Raw genomic sequence first — 18,326 nt, 5'->3', positions numbered from 1 at the left:
AGTTGACATCAAGTGCACAATGTTCTTTCCTTACTGTCATTCATGTTCCACATTGATAACTATCTCCCATGTTCTTCTCCCCATTCCCAGCACTGTCCACATGGGCAACTCTACACACATAATATGCTCACACCCTCCATCCCCCAACATCATACACAACACACTGCAGCTTCAACTTCCATCCTTCTCCCCCAAGTCACTATCACATGGACTCAGCAAATGCTTAGCTCAGCTATGCTCAATTTTCTGCAACCCAATTCTACACAACCACCGCCAACGTATACAGCTTTCTGTCATAGCTCAGCTCCTTCCTCCTACCCCGCACAGTTAACACAGCACAGCAGCCAATAACAAAAACAAAGTTGCCAGAAAAACTCAAGAGTTAACGTTTCGGATCTGGTAACATTTCCATTTCTGAGGAAGGGTCAACTCTTTTCCTTCACAGATGCTGCCAGACCTGCTGAGCTTTTCTGGCAACTTTATTTTTGTTCCTGATTTACAGCATCCACAGTTCTTTCAGTTTTTATTACAGCAGCCAATAACCAAAACTAAACAGAATTCCGTTCAGTTGCAAATAGCTGTTATTGACTGTCTAGATCCAGGTATAAAGAACAATTCATTCAGTCAAAGTCGCAAGACAGTGAGCAGAGGCAATTATACACAAGTATTGATCATTGAACCAAGTGTTATAGGAAAAGAAGGGAGAGTGGAGTTGAGCATTATCAGAACATCCATGGTCTGATTGAACAGTGGAGCTCTATGGGTTGAATGACCTACTTCTGCTCTTATGTCTTATAGTCTTATTGTGTGGCTGGGGGTCAGGAGCAAATCACCCAAAGAAAAAGATTACAGTCTCATATTGCCAACATTATCCAATACAATGACTGAACTGGTACACCAACATCGAAGGCCAGGAATAAAATAAGTTCAACATTTTGGTTGTTCCACTAATCAAAAGAAAAGTCACTTTCTGCTCACAGTATCAGTCCAGTAAGATCATAATTCCTTAAAGCTCCTCGCTGCACCCGGGGTCACCTGGAATAAACTGACTTTCTCCTTTCATCAATAGACAGGGCTCCACTATCCCTGGTTCACCTCCTCAAAAAGTTACACTATGACTAAACTGCTTCCCTTTTTCAGAGCTGGAGGTCTTCTCCTGTCATTTCAATTTTGTGGGTATACATAAAATTGGAGTTTCCTGTTTGCCTTTACTTCTGGATTCAGATGCTCGTACCCTCTCTCCCCCTCTTCTTACTCTTGATGTAGTTATAGTTCATTATTGAGAAGACTATTTGAAGGTTGCTGCACACCAGTTTATTAGAAGAAAGAAATTAAGGCAAGGTAACCAAGAAGAAACAACTAGGAGGCTCCTGAGCTCGTGTCTGAACACACTGCAGAACAAAGAGGCAATTTGGGGCAATAAAAGAGTTCAACAGTTTAAAATGAAAGAATGAAAGAAAGGAGCAGCACAGGTCAAAAAACATCACAACAGTAAAGTTTAAAGGAGCAAAGGCAACATCAAAGAAAAAACAAATTAGAGAGTGATTTGTTTGTTCAATGCAAAGCCAGAATTCAGCAACCAGTACTGGGTCTTCTTCCACTGAACTCTAAACAGTGAAGAGAGAAAGAGGTGGCGGCAGGGGATGAGAGGGAGAAAATAACTTGTCTACCAATGAAGGTTTATGATGCTCTCAGGAAATAGGACGTGCTGTAAAATGGGAGCAATTTACTCAGCAAGCATTGCAAGCTGTCCCATAAAAGAAAACCAAGCACAACCAGCATAAACAAACAACTGAGTCACTCAGATGGGAACTGCTATCTGATCCAAGGTATCATTTTCTAGATCCATCTGTTTCTTAGTCAGCAGTTGTTGGGGGGGGGGATATTTAGGGAACTGAGGGACAACTGTGCAGCTAACTCAAACTGTTCTGGAACACAGTGACATCCAGCATTCCCCATCCACAGAGAGCAAAGCCTGGTGCTGGACCTGTATCAGGTTAATGCCAGAATTTTTCTTAGCACATCTCACACCACAGGCTACTGAGTCACTCAGTCAAACCATTCAAAAACACAGAATACTGCTCTCCTAGTGGAGTACACAGGTTACACCTTTTGAACGCGATGTTAAACCGCCAGCTGTGTTCATCCAGCTTCACACCGTTTTATCTCAGATTCTCCAGCAGTTCCTACCATTACTTGTCTTCCTTATCAGGTGGATGGAAAAGATGCATGAGTGTTGTGTTGAAATGAATGGGAAGTCTCCTCCATTGTTGTTCTTCAACCAACATTGCAAAAAATCTATGATTTGATCACTTTTTTTTTTAATATTTGGGGTCTTTCTGAGCAGAAATTGGCTGAGGAATTTCCACTACTGCACTACAAAACACAGGTTTTTGAGGTGATTTGGAAGCTCCTGGAGTTGTGAAATAAGCTAAATGCTGAAAGGCCGAATGTCGTCAAGAGTCACAGATTTCCCACCACCCAAACCTGTAATTCACCGGACAGCCTGCCACAGCGGCACAGTGGCTCAGTGGTTAGCACTGCCTCCTCACAGCGCCAGGGACCCGGGTTTGATTCCACCCTCAGGCGACTGTCTGTCTGGGGATTGCACGTTCTCCCCGTGTCTGCAGAGGTTTCCACCGGATGCTCCAGATTCCTCCCACAGTCCAAAGATGTGCAAGTCAGGTTGAATAGCCATGGTAAATTGCCCATACTGCTCAGAGATGTGTAGAATAGTTGTGTTAGCTATGTAAAATTCAGGGTTACAGGGAAAGAGCAGGGCGATGGGTCTGGGTGGGATGCCTTTTTGAGGGTCAGTGTGGACGTGTTAGGTCAAAGGGCCAGTTTCCTCACTATAAGGATTCTATGACCCACATCTCAAAGTGGAGGGCCAGAGTCAGGCTCAATTCCAACTCCATTTACAGTGGGACAGTCTTACGATTCTCATTCTACACATCTCACAGTGAAGAAACAATATGCCTGGGCAGAACCCAAAAAATCCTACCCTCGGCTCGGGAAGAAATGAAATTGTTTGGACTGAGAAAACAGACAGTGTTCTCACCTGAATGACTGCACTGAACCAGCAGGTGTTTCCTACATTCTTCAACCCAACAGGACAGCTCTCCTGTCGCTTTCGATCGTATGGATTTATCGAGTCACTCCATACCTCCCCTTGTGTCCTTTTCAAGCTCGCCTTGTTTTCTGCGATGCTGGCTTCTAGCACTCTTAGCGACAATAAAAATAAAACATATGTTATAAGCTAAAACTGTCCAGACCATCCTGCTAGAAATGATCCTCATCAACTGACAAGAAGCATAAAGGTCCCATTTTCACTGTTCAAGTCTGCCACTTTCATTCTGATTGTTAATTAAAATTTCCAAGTCTCATCTGTTCTTCCAAACTCAAGCAGTGTCCAGGTACAGCATTTCATGTGTGTAAAGACCAAGTCAAATACTGGCAGCGAGAGTATTTTCTGGTAATTGACTTGAGGTATTGCACAAGAAGCCTGCTGCATATCAAAGTGGGTTGAGTTAGATAGTTTTCTATTGCATTAGCTTTAATGTACTAATGTAATCCAAGGCAGAGACATCATTCCCATTGTTTCACAAAAATATGATCAATACACAACAGTTTTAACACAAATAGTTAAAAGTCAGTTCTTTGCATTAAAAACAATTCAGTATCGCCAGTCAGGCCACTTTCTGGAGTAATGACAGCATCTTTCACCTGGATAACATTCACCCAGTTATTGAGTTGTGGGGATCTACAACAGATTTCAATGTTGCGCTAAGGATAGAAATAGGTCAATAAATACCGAAGCTCAAGAAGAAATTCTGGAAAAACTCAACAGCATGTGGCAGGAAAGCAGGGTTATGTTTTAGGTCCAATGATCCTACTTCGGAAATGACTGTAGTTAGGAAAAGGTTGGTCTATATGTTGAAGATGGGATGTTGGGACGTAATGCGATAGATGGAGATGGAGCCCGGACAGACAGAACAATTGGACAAACTAAAGAATGGGTAAATATCACCCTAGACAAATCAATAGCTGCAAATGACGACAATTGGTAGCTGGCAACGGGTTGGCTGTGATTCCTGGCAGCTCTACTTATGCAGGTCATTACTACAGGAGCTGACATCAGCTGCAGAAATTTTTGGGACAGAAGCAACAGAGGAAATATACTGGTTAAAAAAAAACACAAACTTCAGGTGGATTGAACCAGGGAACAAGACAAGCAACCTGTGCCCTTCAGAAACCATCCACTCATCCCTCGTGCTGAGTAAGAAGCATCACCTTCCCTAGCAGGTCATGTGGGTCAGTGAGTGAATGGATGGCTAGATGAGGGGGTCAGGAAGAAGAGCTATAAGTGAGTGAGTGTGGGGACAGTGGAGGCTTGGGAAATGAGCTGCTGAATGTGCAAGTGAATTACTCACCTCACATGGGCCCTTACAGCCAGCAAAGGAAGCAGACTTATAGCCCATTATTCTGTGCTGGATTCAAATGCAAATCTCATTAGTGAAAACAGAGTTTGTACCAAACTGAAGAGAAATTCATAATTCACTGGCTCCACGTGCATCAATTCTGTACAGGATTTTTAAGGTTAGTTTTCTCCTAATTTCCTTCCGTTCCCTTTGTGAAAGCATGGACTAACACTGCGGGACTATCTCTCAAGCATCAAGGGCTTTGCAACACCTCATCCAAGTAGATGCTTTACATGTGGATGAATGATGTTCCAAGTCAGCTGTTGAACCATGTAGTCATCACAACTGAGCTTGACAGTCACAGGCGTATATTTTACATAGACAAGAAGTGAGCCAGTCGGTGGAAGCTTTCTCATTAGCCTATCAGTGTCAATTGTGACTTAATAACTAGCACTCTGTTATTGGTAATGTTGCTGCCTGTGAAATCTTGCTATGTACAAACTGGCCAATTTTCCTATATTACACTTTAAAAGGACTAAATTGGTGCAAAGCACTCTGCCAACTGTTGAGGATGTGAAAGGCACTATGAAAAATTAAGAACTTATTTTCACACCTCTAAAGATGAGTTAACTAGGATTGAAAAGAAGAGTGTTCTATCTTTCATAGCTCTTCTTGGCTAAAGTGAAACAACAAGCTCATCTCTTTTCATTGAAATACATGAAAAGGAGGATGTCAAAACTTCAAAAGTCAGAGGTAGAGGATCTAGGTGCTTTGTGAAGTTGGTGCATTCTGGCTGAAAAACATTTCCAGTTATTCAGCATGAGCAAGCTTTTAACAGAGAATGCGATATCCAAAACTTGCAGTGCAACAAATCATCAAGGCCCTTAGACAGCATCTTCTAAATCCTTTACCTCTACCATCTAGAAGAACACAGGCACCTTCAAGTTCCTATGCCAGCCACACACCATCCTAACTCAGAATTATATGACAATTTGTTCAATATCACTGGGTTAAATCCCTGGAGTTTGCTCCCTGACAGCACTGCGGCAGTCCCTGCACTCCGAGTGGGTTAAGAAGGCAGCTCGCCATCATCATCTCCAGGGAAATTAGGAATGGGCAATAAATACTAGCCTAGGATGTTTCTTGTGAATTAAATTTTAAGAAAATTATGAGGAGAATCACAGCTGAGAATTATTCCACATACAATGAGGCTCAATGACAAAAACTCAGGACAAGGGAAAACACAGAAATAGCAGGAAAAAATACCGAAAGAAGAACACGCCTGAAGGAATCAAAACCGAAACTAAAAAGTGAAACTGCACACAAAATGGGGAAGAATGCAATGCCCATCATAATTCACAAGCTCTTCAGATACCAGAGCCCTGTCAGTGGAATATAAATAGGCATCTTAAGTACATTCCTGTTACATTTGCTATTTATAATAGAATGGTGCAGAAAAGGCTCAAATGTGTGAATGAAGTGTTACTTCGATGGCACTTCAGTAGCTTTCAAAGGTCACGAAGAAGCTACTGTGAGGAAAAATACAGACTACGACAGATCATTCTTATTTTACCATCAAAGCTTTGTCAACAAAATTGGGCAAAACCATAAAACATTTCAGTGGGCACAATTTCCTGACAAATGAATGAGTTTTAATAAATTTTAATTTTGATCCATCAGTTTCAGATTTTTGTTTCCTTTAACAATTACATTCAATCCTCTCAGTCGCTAGGGTTCACTCCAAGAGCTGCTGAGGACAATGTCTAAGAGGAAAACATCTTCAGCTGATTCATCAATGACCTTCCCTTCTGCAGAAGGTAAGGGGATGTTTGCTGACGATCAGTTATGGGTTTTGCCTGGACTACTCAGTTACTGGCCGCATTACAACCTTGGTACAAACATGGAGCAGAGAGCTGAACCTCAGTAGTGGCATGCGAGCGGTTTTGACATCAAGGCAACACTTGAACTAATTTGGCAGCAAGGAGCCCCAGGAAAAATGGAGACAGGAGCAGGCGGCTTGCTGCTGGTTGGTGTCATTCCTAGCACACAGGAAATTGCCTGCAGTTGCTGGAGGCCAACCATTTCAGTCCTAATAAATTACTTAATGAGCTCCTCAGGGTAGCGCCCTAGGCCCAAACATCTTTAGCTGCTTTATCAATGGTCGTCTCACCATACCATCAGATGTGAAAATGTTTGCTGATGATTGTGTGTTGTTAGGCCCCATTTGCAATTCCCCAAATACGGAAAGTAGTCCAGGCCCAGATGGAGCAATATCCCGGTTTGGGACGACAAGTGGCAAGTAACATTACCAACACACAATGGCCATCTTCAACATGACAGAATCTAACCATTGATATCAATGGTATTACCAAAGCAAATCCTGGGGTTCAGCTCTGGCCAGAAACAGAACTGAATTTCCCATACAAATACTGTGGCTACAAGAACAGGTCAAAGGCTAGGGATTCTTCAGCGAGTAACTCACCTGCTGACTCTCCAGAGCCCATCCACTATCTACAACCACACAAGTCAGGAATGTTATGGAATACTTCCCCATTTGCCTCAATGAGCCCAGCTCCAACAATACACAAGAAGCTTGGCACCATCCAGAATAGCGTGGCTTGCTTGATTAACGCTACATCCATAAACATTCATTCCCTCCACCATTAACGCACTCAGTAGTATCAACTTATAACATCTACAATTACGTTGCGGATTCCACGGTGAATCTGTTTTTCACCCTTATAGGAAGGTGATCCAAAATTATTACAACTCTGATGAACCATGTTTTTTTTTGGAGAAAATACTTACGTGAAGTGATGCCCCCCCTTAAAAGGGGAGGCAATGGCCTAGTGATATTATCATCAGAATAGTAATCCTGAAACTCAGCTAATACTCTGGGAAACTAGGTTAAAATCCTACCATGGCAGATGGTGAAATCAGAACTCAATAAAAAGAATCTGGAATTAGGGGTCCAATGATGACCAGGAAACTATTGTTGATTGTGAAAAAGAAACCCATCTGGACTTACTAAGCTTTTTAGGGAAAGGAATCTGTCATTCTTACCTGGTCTTGCCTACATGTGACTCCAGACACACAGTAATGTACTTGACTCGTAGCTGCCCTCTGGGCAATTATGGATGGGCAGTAAATGTCAGCCCAGCCAGAGATGACCACATTCCCTGACTGAATACAAAAATAGAATGAGATATTGCTGAAATAGGATTTCTGATATTAAAAAACAAGCAACTGGCTTCCAGCAATTGATTATATGGCCAAGTTGCCAAGAAGATAAACCAGAGAAACGGGGTCAAGAATTAGAGGAGTACGAAGATTATGGGTGTAGTCATTACAAGAGGGGTTTCTGTTTTGTTTTTTAGCTTTAACCAAGTTGCCTGCAGGACAGAAACAAACTTTTACCTTAGCTAAAAGAGGTTAAAACACAGGTTAACAGAAGGTCATCTAACAGTTAGTTGAATTTCTGGCATAGCCAAGATGTATGTGAGAAAGAGAGAGAGTACGTGTGCATGGCTAGCATGAGAGTGTTTCAAAGTGTGAAACTGCAAGAGTGTGAGTGCACACACGTGCATGTACACAGACAGAGAGAGTTGAAAGGGCTTTGAAGGGACAACCTTGCTGGAAGTAAACTAAAGGCCCAAGAAATTTCTGCTTACATACAAATCTTTGAATCAGTCTTCAAACCAAATGGTTAATAGTCTAATTTTTGGTAAACATCTTTTTTGGGCTTTAGAATGTAAGTCAAATGGACGCATAAGTGTAGACAAAAATGTGATTTAAGGACTCGATTTACACTATACAGTAGCCGAGTTCTTTATATTTTAAAATTTTTAATGCAACTATTTAAGTTAGCATTTATTACTAATCATGTGTCCTGATTTTTTTTTGTAATAAAATCCTTATGATTTAAACCCTGCCGCTTCATCCTTTTTATAAGTGAGTTTTCATTTTGGAAAAAAATTACAAGCCTTACCAAATTCAAAGCACAACCTAATGCAATTAAAAAACTCAGTTTCCAAATGGAAACAATTAACTCTCTCTGCTGAGGAACTTTTGAACATTGAACTTAGGAGCAGGAGTTCCTCCCACCAAATCCTCTCTCAATTTTGAACACTTCTGCCAAATCTCCTCTTCAAAATCACTGCCTTTAGAATGATAAAAGTTTTCCTCGTCACTCCAATTTAACTAAAGTCTCTCAGTCAGGCACTATTTCAATTAGGCAAGTATCACAGAAGGTTAGTATGCAGGTTGAGGAAGGTATAGGGGAGATGTCAGAGGTAGGCTCTTCACAAAGAGTGGTGGGTGTGTGGAACGTGCTGCCGGCAGTGGTAGTGGGGTCAGATACTTTAGACTTTTGAGTGTCTCTTGGATAGGCAGATGGAGGATAGTAAAATATAGGGTACGCAGGGTAGATTGATCTTAGTAGGATAATAGGTTGGCACAACATTGGGGGCCGAATGGCCTGTATTGTGCTGTACTGTTCTATGTTCTATGTTCTAACACTGTTCCTTATGAGGAGAACTGAATGCAAGAGAAGGGTGGTTATGCTTCATTTAATACAGGTGGACACATCTGGAATACTGAATAAAGTACTGGTCACGGTATTTACAGAAGAATTTTAATGCATTGGCAGCAGCTCAGATGAGGTTTACTGGACTAATATCTGGAATGAACAGATTGCCTCATGAGGAAAGGCTAAACAGGCTAGGCCTGTACCCTTTAGAGTTTTGAAGAGACAGAGATTAATTAAGTGAAACATAAGATCCCAAAAGGACATTACCAGGTGGATGTTGAAAGCATGTTTACTCTCATGGGAAAATCAAGAACTAGGGGTCAAGTTTAAAACTAAGGGGGTGCCCTCTTTAAAAAACAGACTAGGAAACTTTTCTCCCAGAAGTTCGAGTGCCTTTGGAATTCTCTTCTTCAAAAGGGAGCACCTGGAAAATCTTTCAACATCTCTAAGATAGAGGGAGATAGGTTCCTAATTATAAAGGGTGATGAAAGATTATTAGAGAAATGCAGGAATTTAGAGTTAAGCTTAAAATCAGATCAGCCATAATTTTATCAAATGGCAGTGCATGCTCAAAAGACCGAGTGACCTACTCTTGTTCCTTCTTGTGTTCACAATTAATCTCCTCTCTATTCTCTGACAAGTCTGCAAATAATTTTGAAAGTATGGTCCTTGCACTGGAGATACTCCCTATTTGCCTCAATGGGTGCAACTCCATAAACACTCAAGAAGCTTGACACCACCCAGGACAAAGCAACCCATTTGAGTGGCATAACATCCATTGGCATCCACTCCCTCTACCACTGACGCTCAGTAACAGCAGTGTACACCATCTGCAAGATACGCTGCTGAAAAGATAAATAGACAGCGCTTTCCAACGCTCAACCACTTCTACCTTGAAGGACAAGGGCAGCAGATATGAGGGAACACCCCACCTGCAAGTTCCCTTCCAAGCCACTCACTGTCCTTTCTTAGAAACATATTTCCATTCTCTCACCATCACTGGGTCAAATCACGGAATTTCCTCCCTATGAACACTGTCTGTCAACTGACAGCATGTGGGCTACAGTAATTCAAGAGGCAGCTCACTATCACTTTACAGGCAACTAGGGATGGGCAATAAATGCTAGTCAGCCAGTGACGCCCACGTCCCTCATGTGAATTAAAAAGAGCATTGTTTAAAATTTTCATACAACCATTTCGTCTCTTGCATTTCAGTAAATTACAATGGCTCATGATTGAAATACAACACAGGCAAGAAACATTTGGCAGTATAATTACAAGTTGCATCCTTCCAAAAACTCAGGCAGATAGTGACATAGTGGACTAGTAATCAGAGGCCCAAGTTAAGACTCTGGGGGCATGCAGGTGAATCCATCCACAGCCGATGGTGAAAACGGAGTTCAATTAATGAAATCTCCAATTAAAAATGAATCTAATGGTGAACATGCAGCCATTAATCATCTGTCCTAAAGAAAATATCTAGCTGACAAATGTACATTAGGGAAGGGAAATATACCATTTCCTATCTGGTGCGGCCTACATGCGTTTCAGGACCTGAAACAGTGTGCTGACTCCCAATTGCTTTCTGATAGGTCTAGCAAACCACTTACTTCAAAGGCAAAAACAATGGCCTGCCAGTAATATCAACTCCCATGAAAGAAGAAAGAAAATCTGAAAGCTATCAGGACAGCATGTGTTTTGAACATCACAGAATCATAGAATTCCTACAGTGTGGAAGCAGGCCATTCGACCCATGAAGTCCACAGTGACTCTCCGCACAGCATTTCATACAGATCCAACTCCCTACCCTATCCCTGTAACTCGCATTGTCCATGGCTAACCCACCTAGCCTGCACATCCCTTGAAACTATGAGAAATTTAGTATGGCCAATTCACCTAACCTGTACATCTTTTGATCGTGGGAGGAGACCGGAGCACCCAGAGGAAAGCCTCACTGACAGAGGGAGAATATGTAAACTCCACACCGTCACCCAAGATTGGAATTGAACCTAGGTCCCTCGCGCTCTGAGGCAGCAGTGCTAACCACTGAGCCACCATGCTACCCAAGACGCATAACAGTACAATAAAAGCCTGGTGGTTACAGGTCTGTCAGTGATGGTGACACAAGTGAAATTAATTTGAGGACAGCAAAAACATATAGTGTAAGGAGTACGTCAGTGAGTGCAATTTGTCCTGTCAGACATATTAATAAACCTGGTGATAATTATGTGACTGTCACGAGTACTCAGTATGGAAGGAAGCAAAAAAAGGCACTGAAGAACATTGAACATAGAACATAGAACAGTACAGCACAGAACAGGCCCTTCAGCCCACAATGTTGTGCCGACCATTGATCCTCATGGATGCACCCTCAAATTTCTGTGACCATATGCATGTCCAGCAGTCTCTTAAATGACCCCAATGACCTTGCTTCCACAACTGCTGCTGGCAACGCATTCCATGCTCTCACAACTCTCTGCGTAAAGAACCTGCCTCTGACATCCCCTCTATACTTTCCACCAACCAGCTTAAAACTATGACCCCTCGTGCTAGCCATTTCTGCCCTGGGAAATAGTCTCTGGCTATCGACTCTATCTATGCCTCTCATTATCTTGTATACCTCAATTAGGTCCCCTCTCCTCCTCCTTTTCTCCAATGAAAAGAGACCGAGCTCAGTCAACCTCTCTTCATAAGATAAGCCCTCCAGTCCAGGCAGCATCCTGGTAAACCTCCTCTGAACCCTCTCCAAAGCATCCACATCTTTCCTATAATAGGGCGCCCAGAACTGGACGCAGTATTCCAAGTGCGGTCTAACCAAAGTTTTATAGAGCTGCATCAAGATCTCACGACTCTTAAACTCAATCCCCCTGTTAATGAAAGCCAAAACACCATATGCTTTCTTAACAACCCTGTCCACTTGGGTGGCCATTTTAAGGGATCTATGTATCTGCACACCAAGATCCCTCTGTTCCTCCACGCTGCCAAGAATCCTATCCTTAATCCTGTACTCAGCTTTCAAATTCAACCTTCCAAAATGCATCACCTCGCATTTATCCAGGTTGAACTCCATCTGCCACCTCTCAGCCCATCTCTGCATCCTGTCAATGTCCCGCTGCAGCCTACAACAGCCCTCTACACTGTCAACGACACCTCCGACCTTTGTGTCGTCTGCAAACTTGCTGACCCATCCTTCAATTCCCTCGTCCAAGTCATTAATAAAAATTACAAACAGTAGAGGCCCAAGGACAGAGCCCTGTGGAACCCCACTCACCACTGACTTCCAGGCAGAATATTTTCCTTCTACTACCACTCGCTGTCTTCTGTTGGCCAGCCAATTCTGTATCCAAGCAGCTAAGTTCCCCTGTATCCCATTCCTCCTGACCTTCTGAATGAGCCTTCCATGGGGAACCTTATCAAATGCCTTACTGAAGTCCATATACACCACATCCACAGCTTGACCCTCATCAACCTTACTAGTCACATCCTCAAAAAACTCGATAAGGTTTGTAAGGCATGACCTACCCCTCACAAAGCCGTGTTGACTGTATTTGATCAAGCCATGCTCTTCCAGATGGTCATAAATCTTATCCCTCAGAATCCTTTCTAACACCTTGCAGACGACAGACGTGAGACTTACCGGTCTATAATTGCCGGGGATTTCCCTATTTCCTTTCTTGAAGAGAGGAATTACATTTGCCTCTCTCCAGTCCTCAGGTACGACTCCAGTGGAGAGCGAGGATGCAAAGATCTTCGCAAGTGGCGAAGCAATTGCATTTCTCGCTTCCCAAAGCAGCCGAGGACAAATCTGATCCGGGCCTGGCGACTTGTCAATCTTAATGTTTGACAAAATTTTCAGTACATCAGCTTCCTCTATCTCTATCCATTCCAGCATGCACACCTGCTCTTCAAAGGTTTCATTCACTACACAGGTCGTTTCTTTCGTAAAGACAGAAGCAAAAAACTCATTTAGGGCTTCCCCTACCTCCTCAGGCTCCACACACAAGTTCCCTATGCTATCCCTGATCGGCCCTACTCTTTCTTTGACCATTCTCTTATTCCTCACGTAAGTGTAAAATGCCTTTGTGTTTTCCCGGATTCCTTCTGCCAAGCCTTTCTCGTGCCCCCTCCTGGCTCTCCTCAGACCATTTTTGAGCTCCTTCCTTGCCTGCATGTAATCCTCTCTAGCTGAACTTGACCCTAGCTTCCTCCACCTTATGTAAGCTACCTTCTTCCTTTTCACTAGAAGCTCCACCGCTCTCGTCATCCAAGGTTCCTTTATCTTACCCCGTCTTGCCTGTCTCAGAGGGACATATTTACTCATCACTCCCAACAACTGTTCCTTAAACCATCTCCACATGTCTATAGTTCCCTTACCATGGAACAACTGCTCCCAGTCCATGCTTCCTAACTCGTGTCTAATCGCATCATAGTTTCCTCTTCCCCAATTAAATATCCTCCCATTCTGCCTAATCCTCTCCTTCTTAGTCAACACATTGAGAAAGAGAAGGGAGTAAAATTTGAAATGAAAAGAACAGTTTTTATTCAAGTGCTATATATTTGTGCTCACAACGCTAAGATGCTAGGTTGGAGGAAATGGGGCTCACTATTGCCAGGCCCTAACTTCACATGATCTTTCACACAACCGTCTTCTAAGATCTAAATGGAAATCTATAATTCTAGAAGGAACCAAACTTAACTTTTGCTACAGGCTCCTAATCACTGGGAGCAGGGCCCTGAAACTGTCTGAACTCCTTTTAAGTAGGCCCTTTAAGTACAGAAGACACTGTTATTTACTCAGTCTGGATATTAACGCAGACCACAAAGTGAAAGACCCACTTCCCCAACTGCCATTTGATTTGTGGCCATTAAGCTTCCAATTATGGCAGAACTGGAAATGCATCATCTAGTGATTCATGATTTCCACCCATCATTCATCTTGCTTATGAGTCCTGCTTCTTTGTGATTCTATTTCAAAGCTGACAACTGCATTTCGTTTCCTGGCACCTTCCTCTAACAGGTGAGCTGAACAGCTTACTTCTCTGTTTAAGTGCCAGTGTAGTTTAGTGGGCAGCACTCTTGCCTCCACATCAGAAGGTCATGGGACTAAGTTATATTCCCAATAAGAGCGTTTCACCAGTTAGACCTGCCATAAATCAGATGAGACAAGACTGCAGTCCTGTATATCCTAAAAGGAGGGCGCAACAGATTCCAAGTTACCATTTCAAATGAAAGCCAGAGTTTTGGTCAAAATTTACTCCACAACCATGATTCATCGAAAAAAATTATCTGATCGCTGTCACAGCATGAGTGGGAGCTTACAACGTATAAATTACAAATACATGTCTTATAACAGGGTCTAAACTTCAAAAGTGCTTTTGAAGTCTTTTAAGACGTTACAAAGTTGTTGAACAGAATCTCTTTCTGTCAGATCCTCAATCCAAATGCAAAAAGCTGGTTGGCAGAGAGGAAATAAAGACTAGGAATTAATGGGTCCTTTTCAAATTGGCAGGCAGTAAATAGTGGGGTGCCACAGGGATCAGTGCTGGGACCCCAGCTATTTACAATATATATTAACGATTTGGATGAGGGAACAATTTGTACCATCTCAAGGTTTGCAGGTGATACCAAGCTTTTTTATTGGGGTGGGGGCAGGGGTGAAGCGGTGAACTATGAAGAGGATAGAGAGATCCTTCAGCATAGTCCAAACAGGTTGGGTGAGTAGTCAAACCAATAGCAGGTGCAGTAATAATTTGGATAATTTCTAACTGGACTAGAAAGGGTAGCTGCAGGATATTCGCAATGATTGGTGCGGCCAGAACTAGGGGTCACGTCTGAGGATTCGGGGTAGATCATTTAGGATGGAAATGAGGAGACATTTCTTAACTCAGAGTTGTGAGCCTGTGGAATTCATTACCACAGGAAGTATTTGATGCCAAAACATTGAATGTATTCAAATGGCAGCTGGAAATAGCACTTGGAACAAATGGAATCAAAGATTATAGGGAAAAAGCAGTTTGAGGCTACTGATTTCCACTCCCCCTCCCATTCTCTAGATGACATGTCCATCATGGGCCTCCTGCACTGCCACAATGATGCCACCCGAAGGTTGCAGGAACAGCAACTCATATTCCGCCTGGGAACCCTGCAGCCATATGGTATCAATGTGGACTTCACCAGTTTCAAAATCTCCCCTTCCCCTACTGCATCCCTAAGCCAGCCCAGTTCGTCCCCTCCCCCCACTGCACCACACAACCAGCCCAGCTCTTCCCCCCCACCCACTACATCCCTAAACCAGTCTAACCTGTCTCTGCCTCCCTAACCGGTTCTTCCTCTCACCCATCCCTTCCTCCCACCCCAAGCCGCACCCCCAGCTACCTACTAACCTCACCCCACCTCCTTGACCTGTCCGTCTTCCCTGGACTGACCTATCCCCTCCCTACCTCCCCACCTATACTCTCTCCACCTATCTTCTTTACTCTCCATCTTCGGTCCGCCTCCCCCTCTCTCCCTATTTATTCCAGTTCCCTCTCCCCATCCCCCTCTCTGATGAAGGGTCTAGGCCCGAAACGTCAGCTTTTGTGCTCCTGAGATGCTGCTTGGCATGCTGTGTTCATCCAGCCTCACATTTTATTATCTTGGAATTCTCCAGCATCTGCAGTTCCCATTATCTTTGAGGCTACTGAGTTGGACAATCAGCCATGATCATGATGAATAGCACAGCAGGCTCCAAGGGCCAAATAGCCTCCTCCTGCTCCTATCTTCTATGTTTCTATGTTTCAAGGCTAATCTAGGATCAACACTGAGGCCTCATGCAGATCTCCGATTCCCTAAGGTGCCATCAAGCTGTCTACCCCAGGATTAAATATGTACATTGAGTATCCACAACTCTCTGACTTAGACAATCTGAATGATTCATAATCACTTGGAACAAAATAATTTTTCTTCTCACCCTAAATGCCGGGTCCTTTATGCTTAGACTGTGCTCCTGTGTTGGATTCCCCAACCAGCAGAAATAATCTCTACTGTCTGTCCTATCAAGCCCATTTAGAATGATCTATGTTTCAATAGGAGTACCTCCCACAGTATGCTGTACTCAGTGTCTTGGCCTGTCAATACATCAACATTAATTGATATTTCAGCTTCTTTCCCTAATAAACTTTATTACCTTCTAAAAGCTCTGCACTCTTCCTGTTCTGGCATCTTGACTATTTCAGCTTTTAATCACTTTGCCAGTGATGGCCATGCCTTTAACAGCCTGGAAAGTGAGCTCTGGAATTTTCTCCTAAATTTCTCTGCCTCTCTCACCTCATTTACAAAATTTCTTAAAACTTTTTTGACCAAAGCTTACATCATCTGCTCTAACTTAAGTGACTCAATATCAAGTGTTGCTTAATGTTACTCATGCGAAGGACAGCTCACTGTGTTTAATGCACTCTAAATAAAGATTCAGAAGAGTCAGCATTCCTGAAACATTACCTGTGTTTTCTCTCCACAGATGCTGCCAGAACTGCTGAGTTTTGCCAGCAATTTCTATTTTTGTTTCTGATTTCCAACATCCGCAATTCTCTGGTATATTGTCGTTTCTCAATGACTGCCCTTCCCAGTTTCCACTTCTGTAACTGACAGTTAAACATCTGACACAAGCTCAGTTCTTTGCCAGTTACAAAGGCAAGTGGCTGAGCTCCTAATCAGACTGCAATACACTTAAAGAATTGTGCACTAAAAGGTATCATAGCATTAAAATGATGTCAAACTGTGATAAGAAATGCAGAAATTCATTTTACAGTCTTCCTCAGTAAGAAAATCTGAATTACAGAAAACATAGCTTGAATTTCTATAAGTTCTTTCATGTCTTGAAAACATTTGAAAACTCTTTAGAGCCAATGAAGTACTTTTGAACTGCTACTACTGTTGTTGGAAGCAGTTGATTTGAACAGAGTAAGATTTTACAAACACCAAAATTCTTAAACTAGAACTGAAGTTGGAGCAAATGCTGGATGCTACCACCGAGATGGGCGTGGTTTTGTTTTATTTCATTCATCGGAGGTGAGCGTCACTGGCTAGACCAGCATTTATTGTTCATCCCTAATGGCCCAGAAGGCAGTTCAGAGTCAACCACACTGCTGTGGGTCTGGAGACACACGTAGGTCAGACCCGGTAAGGATGGCAGTTTCCTTCGCCAAAGGACATTAGTGAACCAGATGAGTTTTTCCTAACAATTGACAATGGATTCATTGTCATTATCAAACATATAATTCTAGATTTTTACTGAATTCAAATTTTACATCTGCCATGGCAGCATTTGAACCCAGGTCCCGAAAATATCACCTGGGTCTCTGGATTAGCAATTCAGCGATAATATCACTAGACCATCGCCTCCCCTTTCAAAAGATCTCAGGATATGGCACATGCTGGAATGTGGTTGGCAGAGGATGAGATGCAAGGAGGAAGTGGAAGCAGAGGATTTCCCAAATACGTGTGATATGGAAAGAGTGGGAGAGGGAAGGCACAGGAGACAGGGATTCTTCCTGCAGTCCTGAAGATTATTCTTTCTCTTCCTAGCTTCCAAGCAAGAAAATTAAGTTGACCTGATAGGGCATTGTGGAAACTCCCATGCCTCACACTGGGTTTCTCTCTTAGGCCTCCTGCCCACATTCTGGTTAAAACAGCATCACTGAGCCACAACCTCTCTTGTTCAACGGAGCTTCAGTCTGGAGGACCGGAACCTTGGGTGATTTGAAAGCCAATATAAAAATGGAAATCGATAAACATTAGGCCCATCAGATGATGTCCAATTCTGGTTGCTTCAATTCACCAGGAACTTGAATGGAATGAATTATTGCACATGGGTCTATCCCCGCATTAACATCTCATAGAAAAGACGATTTTTAAAATCCTCTGCTTGTTAAAATTCTCTTCACCCCTTACCTGCTGATGGCTTGTTCCTCGTCTGTAATACCAGTCTCCCTAAATGCTCGGTTGGACTCCTCCAAACTCAAGGCGATTGCTCTCTGCAAGTCATCTTTGTCATCTCCCGTGAGGTCAATAACATCTGGAATCGTGACAAACAACACCTTTGATTGAGACACAAATCTTTATTTTAGGAGTGAGGGGTGAGCTGTGGGGGGCTAGAAAGATAATTTGAATGAAATAAGGACAGAAGTACAGGAAAAATGACAACAACAGGGATTTCAGAAAAGTACAAGCAAATAAGTATCGGGGTACGATTCTTCCTCAGGGAATGGATTTAAGTTGCACATCCCAGGTTCAAATCGGATGAGCTCTGGTTGTTGAGGAAGGCACTTTGGGTCAGTGGTTAGCAATGCTGCCGAAGTGCCAGGAAACCCGGTGTGATTCTGCCCTTGGACAACTGTCTG

The 18,326-nt window shown here is 42.9% G+C and overlaps 1 protein-coding gene across 5 annotated transcripts in view; it reads right to left on the bottom strand.

Moving 5' to 3' along the window:
• usp25 (ubiquitin specific peptidase 25) overlaps nucleotides 1-18,326 on the bottom strand; it is a 181,935-nt gene that overhangs the window by 117,560 nt on the left and 46,049 nt on the right. For all 5 annotated transcript variants that reach the window (XM_059650133.1, XM_059650135.1, XM_059650136.1 and 2 more), the window contains exons 4-5: nucleotides 17,878-18,001; nucleotides 3,062-3,224 (exon numbers count right to left, since the gene is read on the bottom strand). In XM_059650133.1, coding sequence (XP_059506116.1) covers nucleotides 3,062-3,224; nucleotides 17,878-18,001 — 287 coding nt within the window. The remainder of the gene's footprint in view (nucleotides 1-3,061; nucleotides 3,225-17,877; nucleotides 18,002-18,326) is intronic.

This window comes from Stegostoma tigrinum, chromosome 12 (genome assembly GCF_030684315.1).
Source record: "Stegostoma tigrinum isolate sSteTig4 chromosome 12, sSteTig4.hap1, whole genome shotgun sequence".
Classification (NCBI taxonomy): domain Eukaryota; kingdom Metazoa; phylum Chordata; class Chondrichthyes; order Orectolobiformes; family Stegostomatidae; genus Stegostoma; species Stegostoma tigrinum.
The sequence above is the reverse complement of the archived record's forward strand: the minus strand, read 5'-3'. Positions and strand labels throughout refer to the sequence as shown.